At 45.4% G+C, this 17,027-nt stretch overlaps 1 protein-coding gene across 1 annotated transcript in view; it reads left to right on the top strand.

Moving 5' to 3' along the window:
- The window catches only part of LAMA1 (laminin subunit alpha 1), a 167,779-nt gene extending 154,549 nt beyond the window's left edge, over window positions 1–13,230 (top strand). Inside the window, exons 60-63 of the mRNA XM_060243976.1 lie at window positions 681–834; window positions 1,334–1,467; window positions 11,989–12,211; window positions 12,732–13,230. Of these exons, the coding sequence (XP_060099959.1) occupies window positions 681–834; window positions 1,334–1,467; window positions 11,989–12,211; window positions 12,732–12,892 (672 nt within the window). The 3' untranslated portion in view covers window positions 12,893–13,230. The remainder of the gene's footprint in view (window positions 1–680; window positions 835–1,333; window positions 1,468–11,988; window positions 12,212–12,731) is intronic.
- Window positions 13,231–17,027: the final 3,797 nt, after the last annotated feature.

Below are 17,027 nucleotides of genomic sequence, written 5' to 3'. Positions count from 1 at the left end.
GACTGAACTCTAGCACCCTGAGAGAGAAGGATTTACAGTGATGTGCTGAAATGCACAATCCATGTAGAGAACTGTGGGATGCAAATATTTTACCTTGAGATAATAGCCAACATGAAGAAAGATTTAAAATGCCCTCCTTGTCTTAGCTTACTTTGAGGGTGGACATTAAAAGTTGGTGCCTCCATAATTTTGCTTATCTCTTTTGCTTTATTGGAAAATGAATGTTAGTCTTCCGAGTCTATAATTTAGGTCCCCTTTCACACCAAGACCGTTATCCCTTTTTAAATAAATTGTTGGTGCCTCGCATTTGTCTGATCTGATTGCGAACAGTGGTGAAATAATAGTTGAAAAAAATGATGGTAAGACCAGTGATTTCTGTCTAAACTTAGATACTGCTGTGTCTGAAAGAATCAAGGACAACATCCCCAGTCTTCATAATTAACAGATTCCTGTTTGTCGTCATAATCAAAGCACTGTTAAATTGCATGGTGCCAGGAATATCTCTTTTTACTGTTTGTGCATATCTTGAATGCATGCACCAGTTCTTTATTTTCTCTGCACTAATAACTGTGTAGATTGCTCAGTCCGTGACCGTGTCTACAGAGAATTATTACTCAGAAGCAGTGTGGCTTTGTGTGTGTCTATAACGTAGTAACCATGGTATTGAATTGCTTTTGCAGATTACTCACAGTATCCCTGCATGTATTGGTGAAGTAACTATTAATAGCAAGCAGCTGGACAGAGAGAGTCCAGTCTCCAGCTTTGTTGTGAATAAATGCTATGCAACAGCTCAGGAAGGAACCTTTTTTGATGGAAATGGTTTTGCTGCTCTAGGTAAGGAAAGGGTTGTCTTTAGGAAACAATGTGAGGCAGAATGGATTTAGAGAATGGTGGAAAGTTGGCCTGATGGTGTTTTATAGCTTTTTAAAATAAACGTGAAGTTGTATTGTTTTGAGCTATTATTCCTTCATTGGGAAAAAGTAATATACATATTTATTTTAAATCATAATATGGAATAAACATGTAATAAACTAGCATTTCATTATTCCACATTGTATTGATTATCTGCTCCCCTTATGTGCAGTTCTGTCCTTTAGCTAATTATTCGCTGTCAGGATGGATGGGACACTTTTTGTCACCTAACTGTTGTCTAGGTGAGAAATATAACTACTGCATTCATTGCATGTATGCATATGGATCAGAAAAGGCTAAATCAGTCTTATTTTAAAAGAGGAGCAATGCAAAGTTACAAAAACGTAACGTAAAAAAGATTGGATGTTACTTTAGTTTATTCTTTATTTTAAAAACCAAATCATGTTTTATTTTGTTTTAGTTAAAGAGGGCTATAAAGTTCGTTCTGATGTTAATATCACATTTGAGTTCCGCACCACTTCTGCAAACGGAGTTCTCCTTGGAATCAGTAGTGCTAAAGTGGATGCCATTGGGGTGGAGATTGTGAATGGCAAGGTAAGTTAAAAAGTGAGTGTATAAAACTTGAAAAACCTAGCAGATAGATATATGGATATATAATGTGCAATGTTTGAAGGAAACAATAGCAATGATTAAAGTTTTACATCACAGAAGATCGTGATCATGTAAAATTTAACTTGCTATGTTCTGTGAAGTTCAGTGTTCCTGTCCATACTTTTACATATTTTTGTGATGAACTGAAGGAAATTGTCTAAATTTTTAAAGTAGGGTGCTATCAATATGTTAATGACACCCAGTGATACATATCTTAAACTAAACCTCCAGAATCAGCCATCTCTTGCTCTTGCTGTTTTGGCTGTGATCAGGGGGCTGAGGGACAGCACACTGAAAAACTGAAGCAGGTGGAAGTGTTTAAGAGAATAATGGAGAACACACCAGTTCTGTATTTTCTGGTAGCAACTGGTGTTTTGTTTTTATAACAAGTATAAATTTGCATTGTTTTGTTCATTAGCCACTTTGAATCCTTCATTGAAAAAGGCAGGATGAAAACAACTTCAGTAAATAAATAAACTGCTCTGTGCTCATACTATTATGAGTGAGGCGTTTTTCTGTTAACGAATCTGATTTTATGGTGTAGTATGTAAAACTGATTTCAGCCTTCTCTTTAATTGTACAAGAAACCAACCATAATACAAGGAACAATTCCTTGGGGGCTTTAAGAGGAACGGTGGGTATCAGAAATGATAAAGGGTTAAAAATCTGAGAAATCTAAAAATTAATTGCCTTATTTAGAACCTTTCAGCTAGTTTGCCTAATGATACATTGCTGATGAAGGAAACCATAAACCATTTTAAAAATAATCTAAACATCTCTAAATATTATTTCAATCAAAGCATCTTCTAAATGCTATTTTTGGTTACTTGGAATATTTTCCCACTAATTGAAGCTTTCATGGAATTTAACTACCTCTCTTGCTTCTTTTGTTATCTCTGGAGGGAAAGAATATGCTTTTTTGACATATGTTAAGAAGGAAAGCTTTGAATCTGTCAGGATCATTCATAGAATGGGCCAGAAAAGAATCACTTCATGATTTTTCCCTCCCTCAGATTTCATGGATATCTTTTGGAGATATTTCACTCTGTAATCTGCTTTCCGCATCAGTGAGAAAGGCAGATGATAAGTAATGTAAATAAATAATTATAATAACTTAAATTCCATTTTTCATCCTGGAAGTCAGGGGACTGGGTAGGAATTTTGGGGACTCCCCAACTGTGTGATACCCACCACAGGTCTACTACTAGCCTGATTAATTAGTAATAATGTTTTCATGCTCCCAAGCACCCACTAGCCAGTGCTAGATCCTTTCATGTACAAAAATACTCAATAAACTTTTCTAATCAGTGACTCTGTTTCACAGGTTTTTAGATGGAACATACATAATACATTGTTGCTACTAGGAAGTCACAATTTCTGGGATGGCAGGAGACAGGATTAAGATGTTTCTGTTTTGGCTTGAAAAAAAAGCTATAAAAGGGGCCCTTTCCGCAACAAACAAACAAAATATAGAAAATGCAAGACATTATTAGAGATTGACGCAAACCAGAAAAATGTAGTTCATGTCAGTTTGTGGTTCATTGCTGAACTATGATCCAAATTCAACCAGAAGGCTTATTCATGAACAAAACTAGTTCGTGGTTCATGCCCCCACAAACCCTGTTGAAAGGGATCACAGTCCCTTTAAATGGGGTGTGCAGAAAGCCCCTCCCCCTAAAAAACAGCTGAGCAGTGGAGAGTAGCCTGCACAAGACAGCGCAAAACAGCTCAGAATCCCTTTAACCCCTGTTTTCTGGCGTATCCACAAACTTCCACTAACTGCTTTAGAAGTTCATGGAAGTTATTGAGAGTAAACCCATCATGATCTACAGAGATCACTTCCCCTTATGGTTGCATATCAAGGTCAGGAAAGCCCTCTCTCAGCGCCACAGATGTGTATCACTATAGCATGCCAAGGAAGGTGGGTAAAGACATATGCAGGCTCTCTCTGATTAAGCAACTTTTTTTCTACAATGTACAAACTCAGGGTCCTACAAAAAAGATCTAGGTGCTCCAAGTAAAATAAACAAAAGGAAAGTTACTAACTAAATATTTCTAATCTATGGTATATCTGGTCTTTGTTAGCTGCATATCTTTAGCATCATTTTCCCTCAGTCATTCTTCATGACAAAATACACAGGAGAGACAGCTCCCCTATGCATCCCAAAATGAATGAACGCTAGACAAAGGACAGATACTCTTTTAAGATTCCACCCCATGTGTACTGCAGGGTCCTTAAACAATCTGGGTGCCAGGTCCTAGTGCTCAAGCTGACCAGAACATTAACCCTCCAATTCAGAGGTGTTAACACATCAAAAGGTTAGTTGTTCTCCCTGTCAGTTGAAAAGGATGCTTGCTATCTGGAGAAAAACACCTTTATCAGTCAGAGACACCAGTATTTCCCCTTCTAGCACCATAAGTGTCACAGCATTTCTTGCCTCCTGGGTCTTATCCGTCACAGTTCAGTTAGAACAGTGTTACCCAAAGTGTGTGATATTGCCCCCTGGGGGGCGCTGAAACAATCCAGGGGCCTTGGGTGCAATTGGGGGGCGGTGACTAAAAATAAGGGGGTGGTGGAAGCATAAAGGAAGAAAAGGAGAGAAGAAAGTAAGAGGTGTCAAAAGTCTTGTTTCTAGGAGGGGTCCAGAATTTATAATTTAAAGAAAAATTCCGATTAACAAAAAACAGAGAGTTCCTTTTTGTCTGCTACTTAGTGTGAATTCACCCAATTAAACTAGTACTGAGAACCAGAATTCCTTCCAATTAAAATATAAGAAGGATGCAGTTTATTTATAAGACAGAATTAACTTCTTGTTTAACCCTGTGGACTGGGTATGTATGGTCTCAGAGAAAGAAACACACAAGATATCAGCATATATATGTTAAAAATATAACCAGGTCAAAAATTATAATTGCTTGACCTGTGTGACAAAGGCTGTTGAGGATGGTAGGATATGCAAGTTGCAGATGTGAACCCTGGCTTTTTATGAAGTCATCAGTCTGCTTTCTGTGTATCATGATAAGTATTTAGGTAGTTCACCACTGAGCTACTTAAATTAGTGGAGAAGTACCAAAAGGTCCGGATGGCATACATCAGAGAGTTCTGAAAGAACTCAAAGTTGAACTTGTGGATCTTCTAACAAAAATCTGTAATCTTTCATTGAAATCTGCCTCCGTTCCTGAGGACTGGAAGGTAGCAAATGTCACCTCCATCTTTAAAAAGGGTTCCAGAGGAGATCCGGGAAATTACAGGCCAGTCAGTCTGACTTCAATACTGGGAAAGTTGGTAGAAACCATTATTAAGGACAGAATGAGTAGGCACATTGATGAACATCGGCTATTGAGGAAGACTCAGGGTTCTGTAAGGGAAGATCTTGCCTCACTAACCTGTTACATTTCTTTGAGGGGGTGAACAAACATGTGGACAAAGGAGACCCGATAGTTATTGTTTACCTTGACTTCCAGAAAGCTTTTGATAAAGTTCCTCATCAAACGCTCCTTAGAAAGCTTGAGAGTCATGGAGTAAAAGGACAGGTCCTCTTGTGGATCAAAAACTGGCTGAGTAATAGGAAGCAGAGAGTGAGTATAAATGGGCAGTCTTCGCAGTGGAGGATGGTAAGCAGTGAGGTGCCGCAGGGCTCGGTACTGGGTCCCATGCTCTTTAACTTGTTCATAAATGATTTAGAGTTGGGAGTGAGCAGTGAAGTGGCCAAGTTTGCGGATGACACTAAATTGTTCAGGGTGGTGAGAACCAGAGAGGATTGTGAGGCACTCCAAAGGGATCTGTTGAGGCTGGGTGAGTGGGCGTCAACGTGGCAGATGCGGTTCAATGTAGCTGTCACGGCTGGGGCCGGGTCAGGCAAAGTCCAGAGGCAGTCCGAGGTCTGTAGCCAGTAAGCAGGAGGGTCCGAGGCGCCAAATCCGAATCACTGTAGAAGTATCGCAGGTCTGAGGTCCAGAAGCCGAGGTCAGGGAGTCCAGAAGTCCAAAGCCAAAGTCAGGGAGTCAGGAACCAAAGTCAAGCCGGAGTGGATGCTAGAATGTCAGGGAGATGACTAGTTGCTTCCACAAAGCTTCCTCCCAAAGCCCACAGCTATATAGCCCTCTGCTGGCTGTTGCCCGTTTGGGCTAATTGCTGGCTCAGGGAGGCAGCCAGGATCCTGTTACCACTCAAGCATCCTTGCTCTTAGAAGGGCCAGAATCCTCTCAGAACTCAGGGCTCAGGGAGAGTCTTGCTTGTGAGCGTGCCGCCCTCCTCCGATCCCTGAGGTCCTGCCGGAGGCGGTCACGCACACGAGCCACCCGAGAGGGCGAGGCAGGGGGGCTGGGATCTTCTCCAGCAGGAGGCAGGGGCACTGGTGCAGGTGGCAGGGGCACAGTTTCCTCATGAGACTCAACTTCCTCTGAAGGGTCCCCAGCACCCATGACACTATCCCCCCCCCCAGGGCCCCCCTCCGTCGAGGGACCTGGAAGGTCGGGGTGGTCGTTGTGGAACTGGTGCACCAAGTCCGGGGCATGAAGATTGTCCTCGGGCTCCCAAGACCGGTCTTCTGGGCCGTATCCCTCCCAGTCCACCAGGTACTGGAGGCCTCCACGATGGTACCGGGAGTCCAGGATCTGGCGCACCTCATATTCTTCCTCGTCATCCACCAACACTGGTGGTGGCGGCGGTGGGGAAGGAGTCCGAGCTGGGTCAGGGGGTGCAGCCGGAACAAGGAGGGAGCGATGAAACACGGGGTGAATGCGGAGGTGGGGTGGCAACTGGAGCCTGAAGGCGACGGGGTTTATTTGTTCAACGACGGGGTAGGGTCCAATGAACCGTGCATCCAGCTTGTGAGACCGACCAGGCCGGCGCAGGTAGCGAGTTGAGAGCCACACCTGATCCCCCGGCTGCACTGGAGGGCCTTCTTGCCTCTTTCGGTCCGCAGCCCGTTTATATGCCTCCTTGGCTTGCTGTAGCTGCTCTCGGAGCAAGTCTTGGCTGGCACGGAGTTCTTGCAGGTAGGCATCGACGGCGGGGACATTCGTGGGTGGTAGGATCGCTGGGAAGAACCGAGGGTGGTACCCGTAGGTTGCAGCAAACGGGGTCATTTGGGTGGATGAATGGACCGCGTTGTTGTATGCAAACTCCGCTAGGGGCAATAGAGTGGTCCAGTCATCCTGCTGGTAACAGGTGTAACAGCGGAGATATTGCTCTAGCGTGGCATTGGTGCGCTCTGTCTGGCCATCTGTCTGTGGGTGGTAGGCCGAGGACAGGTGCACTCGAGTACCCAGGCTGGAATGGAGGGCTTGCCAGAACCGAGAGGAGAACTGAGGGCCCCGATCGGAGATCAGATGGGCTGGGAGTCCATGCAGACGAAAGATGTGTTGCAGGTAAAGCTGGGCCGTCTCCTGAGCTGTGGGGAGTTTCGGGCACGGAACAAAGTGGGCCATCTTGGTAAATAGGTCGACGACCACCCAGATACAAGTCTGACCCTTGGAGCGTGGAAGTTCCGTGATGAAGTCCATCGAGATGGTATCCCAGGGTCCTGAAGATGTGGGCAAGGGCTGCAGCAACCCCGAGGGTTTGGCTGGGATGTCTTTGGCCCGTCGGCAGACGTCACAGGAGCTGACATAGCGGGCAACATCAGCGCGAACTCGTGGCCACCAGAATTCCCTTGTCAGCAAGTGGGTGGTCTTATGCTGTCCAAAGTGCCCGGCGGGTAACGAGTCGTGGGTCAGGCGTAGCACTTCTGCCCGCAAGGGCCCGGGCGGCACATAGAGGCGTTCGCGGTGTAGCAAGAGGCCGCCTCGAGTCGTGAACTCCCCTGTTGGGTCATCTTGGAGAGCCTGGAGGTGTTGCTGGACCCAGGGATCATTGGCCTGGCTAGCCCGAATGTCCTCCACGAGTGCTGGTGAAGTGGAGGTGGCTGCAAATACTGAGGGCGGCAGGATTGGAGCAGCGGGCGCGGTCTCAGTTGAGGCAGGGGCGTATTCCGGTTTCCGGGAGAGCGCGTCTGCTTTCCGGTTCTGGGTATGGGGGATGTAGGAGATTTGGAAGTCGAAGCGAGAGAAGAATAGGGACCACCGGATCTGGCGCTGGTTGAGACGGCGGGTGGTCTGGAGGTGTTCCAAGTTCCGGTGATCGGTGAGCACTTGAACAGGGTGGCGAGCCCCTTCGAGGTAATGTCGCCAAACCTCAAACGCCGCCTTGATCGCGAGCAACTCCCTCTCCCAGATGGTATAGTTCCTCTCTGCAGCAGTGAGCTGCCGCGAGTAATAGGCGCAGGGCTGTAGTGGCTGGGACGGCTCCTCGCGCTGGGACAGCACTGCTCCCAGGGCCACGTTGGAGGCATCAGCTTCCACCGTAAAGGGAAGCTGGGGGTCGGGGTATCTCAGGAGTGGCCCGGTGGCAAAGCGAGTCTTCAGGGTGGAGAAGGCGTTATCGGCCTCTGGGGACCAGTGGAAGGGTTCTTTGGGGCGGAGTAGTTGAGTCAGGGGTGTGGTCAGGGATGCGTAGGCCGGGATGAATTGCCGATAGTAGTTGGCAAAACCGAGGAACCGCTGCAGGTCTTTGCGATTCTGAGGAGCCTGCCAGGTCAGGACCGCTTCTACTTTTTTCGGGTCCATGAGGATCCCCTGCGGTGACACGATGTGCCCAAGGAACTCGACGGAGCGCAGGTCGAAGTCGCACTTCTCCAGCTTGGCGTAGAGACCATGGGCTCGTAGGCGCTGCAGGACCTGGTGGACGTGCTCGGCGTGCTGGGCAGGATTGCGGGAGTAAATTAGGATGTCATCCAGGTATATGATCGCGAAGCGGTCGAGCAGGTCCCGGAATATGTCATTCATGAACCTCTGGAAGACAGCGGGGGCATTGGTCAGTCCGAAGGGCATTACCAGGTGCTCGTACTGCCCGTATCGGGTCCCAAACGCGGTCTTCCATTCGTCTCCGGGCCGTATGCGCACCAAATTGTACGCTCCACGGAGGTCCAGCTTGGTGTAGATTTGGGCCCCCTTTAAACGATCCAAGAGTTCAGGGATCAGTGGTAGAGGGTACCGGTCGCGGATGGTGATCTTGTTCAGGGCCCGGTAGTCATTGCACAGCCGGAGCTCCCCACTTTTCTTCTTCACGAAGAGCACTGGAGCAGATAGGGGAGAGGTTGAGGGTCGGATGAATCCGCGTTTCAGGTTCTTGTCCAGGAAGTCTCGCAGAGCTGCCAACTCCGGCTCCGACATTGGGTACAGACGCCCCACCGGGAGTGGTGCCCCAGGCACCAAATCAATGGCACAGTCGTAGGGCCGGTGAGGGGGAAGCTGATCAGCTCCTGTCTCTTCGAAGACATCAGCAAAGTCCACATACTTCTGAGGGAGCTGAGGACCACCACTCGGGATGCCAGCTGCTAGAGTGGTGGGAGGAGTCAGATGGGGGCATGGGTCTCGGAAGCGTAGTTCCTGCTGGGCCCAGTCCACGATGGGGTTGTGCAGCTTCAGCCAGGAAAGGCCTAGAATCAGCGGGAAGCGAGGCATGCGGGCGACATCAAACCGCAGCTGTTCTTGGTGCTGCTGGACGTGGAAGGTGATGGGACAAGTCTCCTGGGTGACGGGGCCAGAACGGAGGAGGCGCCCGTCAATAGCCTCCACCAGCGACGGAATCCCTTTTGTCTGCACAGGGATCTGGTGCTGCTTCACAAAGGCGGCATCTATAAAACAGTGGGCCGCTCCCGAGTCCAGCATGGCATACACGAACAGCCAGCGTTCGTCAGGCAGACGGAGTTTGACTGGTAGCAGGAATGGCCCTGGGGTATCAGCCCGCTGTTCGGAGGACCCAGCTAGTCGCCCCAGGCTGGGGGGTCCACTTACGCCTGGGGCTGCCCTTTTGGCGGCGGTGGCAGCGAAGGTCCAGGTATCCGATGCTTAGCAGGGCAGCCAGAGGCATAGTGGCCTGCCGTGCCGCAGTAGAGGCACAGATTCTGCATGCGGCGTCTGGTCTTTTCCTCTGGGGTCAGGCGGGGTCGAGCAGCTCCAAGCTGCATAGGCTCATCCTTGGTGCTGGTACTAGCTGGGGACGGGCGAGGAGCCAGGTAGCACGGCGCAGGGAGCTGGCGCCCTCTGGTCTTGGCTTGGCGGCGACTTTCCAGGCGGCCATCGATGCGGAGGCAGAGGGTGATAAGTTCTTGGAGCGTGGGTGGCTGCTCCACCCTGGCCAGTTCATCCAGGACCTCCTCTGCCAACCCCTCAGTAAACTGGTCCATCTGGGCAGCCTCATTCCACGCCAAGTCCTGGGTCAGGAGCTTGAATTCAGTGGCATATTGAGCCACCGAGGAGTTGCCTTGTTTCAGTGCCCTGATCTTCCGGTTGGCTGTGGCTGCTTGGACTGGGTTTGAGAAAGCAGCAGACAGGTGGGCCTCAAACCCCTGGTAATCAGTCAGTAGGGGAGAGGACGCGACCAGTAAGGGTGTGGCCCATTTGGCCGCCTGCCCCTTTAACAGACTGATGACGAAACACACCTTGGTTTTGTCATTGAGGAAGTCCCGTGCTCTCAGTTCAAAGTACAGCCGACACTGTGCTAGGAAGGCAGGAAATTCTTCCACGGCACCCCCAAATCTGTCAGGTGGGGGAACTGGGCACTTGGCTGGAGCACTGGCCGCAGGTTGTTGCTGCAAGTGCACTACTGCCTGTGTTAGCTGCTGTACCTGGGCTTGGAGCGCAGCCAGTAGTTCTGTGGTTTCACTTGCTTCAGCATCCATCCTGTGGAGTGGGTGTTTGTCGGTGGAAGCAATCTGTCACGGCTGGGGCCGGGTCAGGCAAAGTCCAGAGGCAGTCCGAGGTCTGTAGCCAGTAAGCAGGAGGGTCCGAGGCGCCAAATCCGAATCACTGTAGAAGTATCGCAGGTCTGAGGTCCAGAAGCCGAGGTCAGGGAGTCCAGAAGTCCAAAGCCAAAGTCAGGGAGTCAGGAACCAAAGTCAAGCCGGAGTGGATGCTAGAATGTCAGGGAGATGACTAGTTGCTTCCACAAAGCTTCCTCCCAAAGCCCACAGCTATATAGCCCTCTGCTGGCTGTTGCCCGTTTGGGCTAATTGCTGGCTCAGGGAGGCAGCCAGGATCCTGTTACCACTCAAGCATCCTTGCTCTTAGAAGGGCCAGAATCCTCTCAGAACTCAGGGCTCAGGGAGAGTCTTGCTTGTGAGCGTGCCGCCCTCCTCCGATCCCTGAGGTCCTGCCGGAGGCGGTCACGCACACGAGCCACCCGAGAGGGCGAGGCAGGGGGGCTGGGATCTTCTCCAGCAGGAGGCAGGGGCACTGGTGCAGGTGGCAGGGGCACAGTTTCCTCATGAGACTCAACTTCCTCTGAAGGGTCCCCAGCACCCATGACAGTAGCCAAGTGCAAAGTAATGCACATTGGGGCCAAGAATCCCAGCTACAAATACAAGTTGATGGGTTGTGAACTGGCAAAGACTGACCAAGAGATCTTGAGGTCGTGGTAGATAACATAATAATAATATAATAATAGATTTTATTTATATCCCGCCCTCCCCGCCTAGGCGGCTCAGGGCGGCTAACAACATTCCATACATTAACATAAATAACTCACTGAAAATGTCAAGGCAGTGTGCGTTTGCAATAAAAAAGGCCAATGCCATGCTGGGAATTATTAGGAAGGGAATTGAAAACAAATCAGCCAGTATCATAATGTCCCTGTATAAATCGATGGTGCGGTCTCATTTGGAGTACTGTGTGCAGTTCTGGTCGCTGCACCTCAAAAAGGATATTATAGCATTGGAGAAAGTCCAGAAAAGGGCAACTAGAATGATTAAAGGGCTAGAACACTTTCCCTATGAAGAAAGGTTGAAACGCTTGGGGCTCTTTAGCTTGGAGAAACGTCGACTGCAGGGTGACATGATAGAGGTTTACAAGATAATGCATGGGATGGAGAAAGTAGAGAAAAAAGTACTTTTCTCCCTTTCTCACAATACACGAACTCGTGGGCATTTGATGAAATTGCTGAGCAGACAGGTTAAAATGGATAAAAGGAAGTACTTCTTCACCCAAAGGGTGATTAACATGTAGAATTCACTGCCACAGGAGGTGGTGGCAGCTACAAGCATAGCCACCTTCAAGAGGGAGTTAGATAAAAAATATGGAGCAGAGGTCCATCAGTGGCTATTAGCCATAGTGTGTATATGTGTGTGTGTGTATATATAATTTTTTTGGGCCACTGTGTGACACAGTGTTGGACTGGATGGGCCATTGGCTTGATCTCTTATGTTATTAAAAGAAACTTCGTTCTGTAGCAAATCTTTTTAAACTATTTGAACCAGGCAACATTAAATGGGTATGAACAAAATAAAAGGGTATGTTAATAGGAAGCAACACGTTTTAATTGCACTTTCATTTAATCTTTTGCAGCATCCTTTAGCAGTTTGTTAGGTTAAACATTTGTTTCCCTTGCCTCAGTCTTTATTGGAATTTGGTTATTTCACATAGGTTTTATTTTGTGTCAACAATGGAGCTGGAAGAATAACAGCCACTTATGAACCAAAAGGCATGGCTAGTTTGTGTGATGGGCAATGGCATAAACTGCAAGCAAACAAAAGCAAGCATCAAATTGCTTTGGTTGTTGATGGAAACTTGGTTCAGACAGATAATCCACATATGCAGTCAACTTCTGCAGATACAAACAATCCCATTTATGTTGGGGGCTATCCTGGTATGTAATTTGTTTTCCTTACCTTCAGAATATAAAAAAGGAAAGGTTCACACCCTCTTTCCTTCTCTTGCTCTTGTTTCACTGACTAAAATGTCAAGTCAGCATAGACGGTTCTCTGGAATGGAGAGGAGTGTGATCTGTTTTCCCTCTCCATGGAACCCAAGGCAGTCCACTTCAGGCTTTGAACAGAGAAAGACATGTTGAAAGAATAACCTGAGGATTAAAATGGCCCCAGAGTGAGGTCACTGGATCCGTGGCTATATTTCCTGCTCCATTATGTCCTCTTATGTTTTCAGTTTGATTGGGGTTTCCCTAATAGCAACTAGTTTTCTAAAATTTGCAGTCCTAACCCCTCCCCCCAATTCTATTGACTCTAAAGAAACAAGGCTAGTAGCATCCTCTGTATTTGCAATTTATTTTTAAAGAATTGTAATGTTTACAATCCTTATTTCATTTGCCTAGTTTTAATTGTCTTAAAATACTAAACAAGCTCACCATGTCCTTTCAATTTTTTTTCCAGCTGATGTAAAACAAAATTGCTTGGCCAGTAAGAGTTCATTCCAGGGCTGTTTGAGAAACCTCCTGCTGATGAAGAGCCAACAGGTGGAATCTTTTGACTTCAGTGAAGCCTTTGACCTTCATGGAGTTTTTCCACATTCCTGTCCAGGGGCTAAACACTGAACAGCAGGGCCATGTGTCTCTCTTGAGAGATGTTTCATCTGTTTGTAATGAAAACAGAATTTTTAAAAAGCTTGGTCTCAGTGATTGCTATGTATCTTCCAACTCAGGACTCATCATTTTAGCCAGAACTTCTATGATGGCATTTTTAATTAAAGTCTGTGTGTACAACACATACCTCAGCTAAAACATTAACATCATTAACTTAGTACTGTCTTTTATGGCTGGTGAAAGTTCTCTTTTATTAGATCAGCATTTACAGTATATCTTCTGTTGAATACTTGACAATATTTCATTCGATGTATATGGGTATTTTAAAAAATAATAAAGTTGTAAAATTGGGGCCCCACACACAGTAAAACATGCATTCATGGTTTTGTGTCTATATTGTAATGGTTAAAAAGTGAGTCAACAAATGTTCAGCTAAGGATGCAATGCAGAGGAATTCAATAGGGAGTTGATACATTTTTAATATATTCAGCCTATACTATTGCAGTAAAATGTGCCTGATCAAGATGAACCATTAGTAATGTTGCTGGTATTGTATTCAACACAGAAAAGCAGCTCAGCCACTGTGTTTGATCTAGACTTAAAGCCAGAATACATTAAAAACATGTTATATGGGCATGGATGGTATAACGATTTCTACAGTATCTACAGATAATGGGAACACAGCAGTCATAATGAGAGGGCTAATAGTGATGCTATGGATGAATGATTATTATGATCAAAGACCAGAACAAAACTGGATGCAAAATCAGAAATGTTTGCATTTTAAAAGTTACATAAATGGTATAAAAATAGCAAATATAGTTTATTAAATTAATACAGAACTCTATCAGCTGCACAAAATTAGGCAATTCTATCCATAATGGTCTAGTAGAAGAAGGGAAATTATTCATCATGATTTTTGGAAGATAGGAGAAATGGAATCCTATCAAAGAATGCATAAAAAAGGGCAATACGGTAGATATGGCCAGCAGTTTGAAATTACTCACTTGCATAAGGCCATATATGTTCACTATGATGTCTCCCTTCCAAAAGTGCAGAGAGTAGAACAGTAAATCAAGCCAAAGTAAAACCTTTTCTGTGTTTTGAAATTAGTAAATTAGCCAGTTAACACAGACTTTTCCTTGAAAATCATGGTACTGTGTATTTCCATGTCCTTTCTTACAGATAAGTGAAAAAGGAGCTTATTTTACTTGATCAGTAAATTCAGGTGGGTAGCCATGTAGGTCTGAAGCAGCAGAACAAAGTTCAAGTCCACTGGCACCTTTAAGACCAGCAGGGTTTATTCAGTGCATACTTTGAATAAAACTTCGTTGGTCTTAAAGGTTTCAACACAGGGCTGACAAAGGTGTCAATGGACTCAAAATTTGTTTTGTTGATCAGTAGAATCCATGTATCATTCCACATAAGAGAAGTGTGCCAGAACAGTCCTTCTTACAAACTTTCTGCAACTATTCTGGGCATTTTGGAAAGCTGGAGAGAAAGCCAGTAAAGAACCCTTCTCCCAGTTTTTAATCAAGGTCATTGATAGTGTTCTGTTACAAGTGGTTTGCAGGCAGATGTAAGGAAATACTTTATAGCAACTGAATGAGGCCATCAGCATAAATCTATGATGTGGGGTATAAATCTCTGATCTTATGACCTGGTGTTATTGCTGTGTGACATGGACCAGAATTTACACAAGGCAAGAAATTCATGAGGTGAACCATTTAAACACGTCAGAGCCAAGACACAATGAAAAAAGCTCAAGGAAAGAAATATGACAGCTGTTCTAATTTTGCCTGCTGAGAATAAATTTCTGAAACCAAGACATTCAGTTTGATAGCTTGCCTTAGACTTACTTCAGCAGGCCAACCAAACTCCCAACTGAATTTTTACTACTGCACAAGCATTGTTAAAATCAATATAGATTTTTAACAACAAAGGGGATAGATTGACATTTTACTTTATTTTTGTAAGCATATATTGAGCCACAGCGCAGTCCATCAAGTAAACTTGGTGAAATGAATGTATCAGAGGGTCTCCAGGTCCCCCCTGGCAGGGAATGGAGGATAAGATGGCCAGATCCAGGATGGGAAATTTGGCGATGGAGCCTAGGGAGGACGACCTCAGTGGGGTACAATGTCATGGAGGTCACCCTCCATAGCATCCGTTTTCTCCAAGGGAACTGATTTCTAGTCTGGAGATAAGCTGTAATTCCAGGGGAACTCCTGGTCCCACCTGGACGCTGGCATCACTAGTATCAAGCATACACACACACTTCTTTTCTCACTTCTAAAAATCTTTACACTCCAAGTTCTTGTTTGGTTTCAGAATACAGATTTAATCCAATTACTCAGTATTATGAACACACATTAGCTTGTACTGAAGTAATAGATTTAAAAGGATTTACATACTGTACTTTTATATCATACTGTTTCAGGAATCTGTGTTTTTAAAAATATGAGTAACAAAAGATGGAAGATAAGGTTTTCATTTTTTGTCCTGGATTAGCTACATAAACCATCTGCTTCCGAAATCATCTCACTTTACTTCCTGTAATCACACCATTCATGACAGACAGTCAATTGAGATAAACACAAAAAAAATTCACTTCCACAGCTGGTTCTAGTTGGTGCGAATACAGATTCCACCCCCCCCCAAAAAAAATGCTTTTAGCGGGGATTTACTTCCAGCTGTATTCAATATACACAGAAAGATAACCACAGAGGAAATTTTTGTCCTGTCCAGTACAATATATGCAGACATCAATTCAAGGACAACTGCTTGTGGAAAAGACATGTTAAAAACTCCCAACAAGTATGCAACTATTACTCCATGGAATTCTGTGAGAAGGAAGGGAGCCAAGGAGGAGCGGTTTGTTTAGGGCTATGTTGGATGATGAGGGCAACTGCTCTTTCAAAACTTAACTGAAGAGGCGCTCTGCATGCAAATGTTGGCAACATGCAGACAGTGCACTGATGCAAATCCTTAGCTATATTAACTGCAAGTTACTCTGGAAGGAATAAGGGACCAGCTTCTCCATTCAGGCTAGGGCTAAAAGATAGAGAAATTTGGGCTAAATGGATGCACAGTGAAGCACTTTTATCTGTGAGCCCAAACATAGATTACATCTTTGCAAGTTTTATACAGAAAAATGCAACTTGATAGTTGCATTTTCTCATCCCATCTCTCTACCTGTGTTGGGTCCTTAATGTAGAAAAGGGAAGTTGACTCCAATACCTTAAAAGGAGTGAATTGCCACCTGGTTGTTCACCCTTCCCAGATGTACCAATCTCCCCAAACTTAATGATCCACTGAGTGAAAGTTTGCACACTCTAATGCAACAGCTGAAGTAATATACCTGTTTAGTCACACCCCGCCCAAGCTGTGCTACTTCCCTATCCAGTTGGAAAGAAATTTTTACCTAACTTCCATACTGGGAAACAGTTGTTCCCAGGGTGGGAGGAGATGGTTCTCAATTCCTACCCACATTAGATGGATTAACATGATAGCATTCTAAATTTTTTGCAGATGGTTAAGGAAACAGCAGCACTAAAGTGAAATTTTTGGTCATGCACAGAAGGAAAAATGATGACAATGAAGTTTAGACAATAAAGCATTGCAACAGTGAGACATGGCTAAATCTGAAAATCACAACTAATCTTTCACAATCACTGTACCTTTTGTAATAGAATCACTACATTTTTAGAACTAAGGAAAAAAATAGGTTGGAGGTAACAGTACAGGTACAATCGACAATGAAAAACCCTGTAGTCATGCAGAATGCATGGATGGAGGCAAAAAATTTACTTTGCTGTTATTTGCCCTTCTCACTTTTGTAACATTCTGTCCCTAGTCCCAATAAGAAAGTAAAAATACAGTAATAATTGGAAATAGCTGTAATGGAAATACATTTTGATCCAGGCAGTAAAGTCAAAGCGAAGATGGTTTTAGGATACTGATCCATTTAGCTCAGAAGCCACACCAGAAGAACCCTGCAAAGTGTGAGAGTCCCATGACTGTATCCCACATCTAAGATTCAAGGCTGCATGTTTGCTTCCAGACATGGATTGGGACTTGAGCCTGCAGCAGCCAACTGAAAAGCAGCACTGTTTGCACCCTTCATCAGCAGTAGGGTTGGAGACTG

The sequence above is a fragment of the Heteronotia binoei genome, chromosome 7 (genome assembly GCF_032191835.1).
Source record: "Heteronotia binoei isolate CCM8104 ecotype False Entrance Well chromosome 7, APGP_CSIRO_Hbin_v1, whole genome shotgun sequence".
Lineage (NCBI taxonomy): Eukaryota > Metazoa > Chordata > Lepidosauria > Squamata > Gekkonidae > Heteronotia > Heteronotia binoei.
Note: the sequence above shows the minus strand (reverse complement) of the source record. Positions and strands in the feature narration are given on the sequence as shown.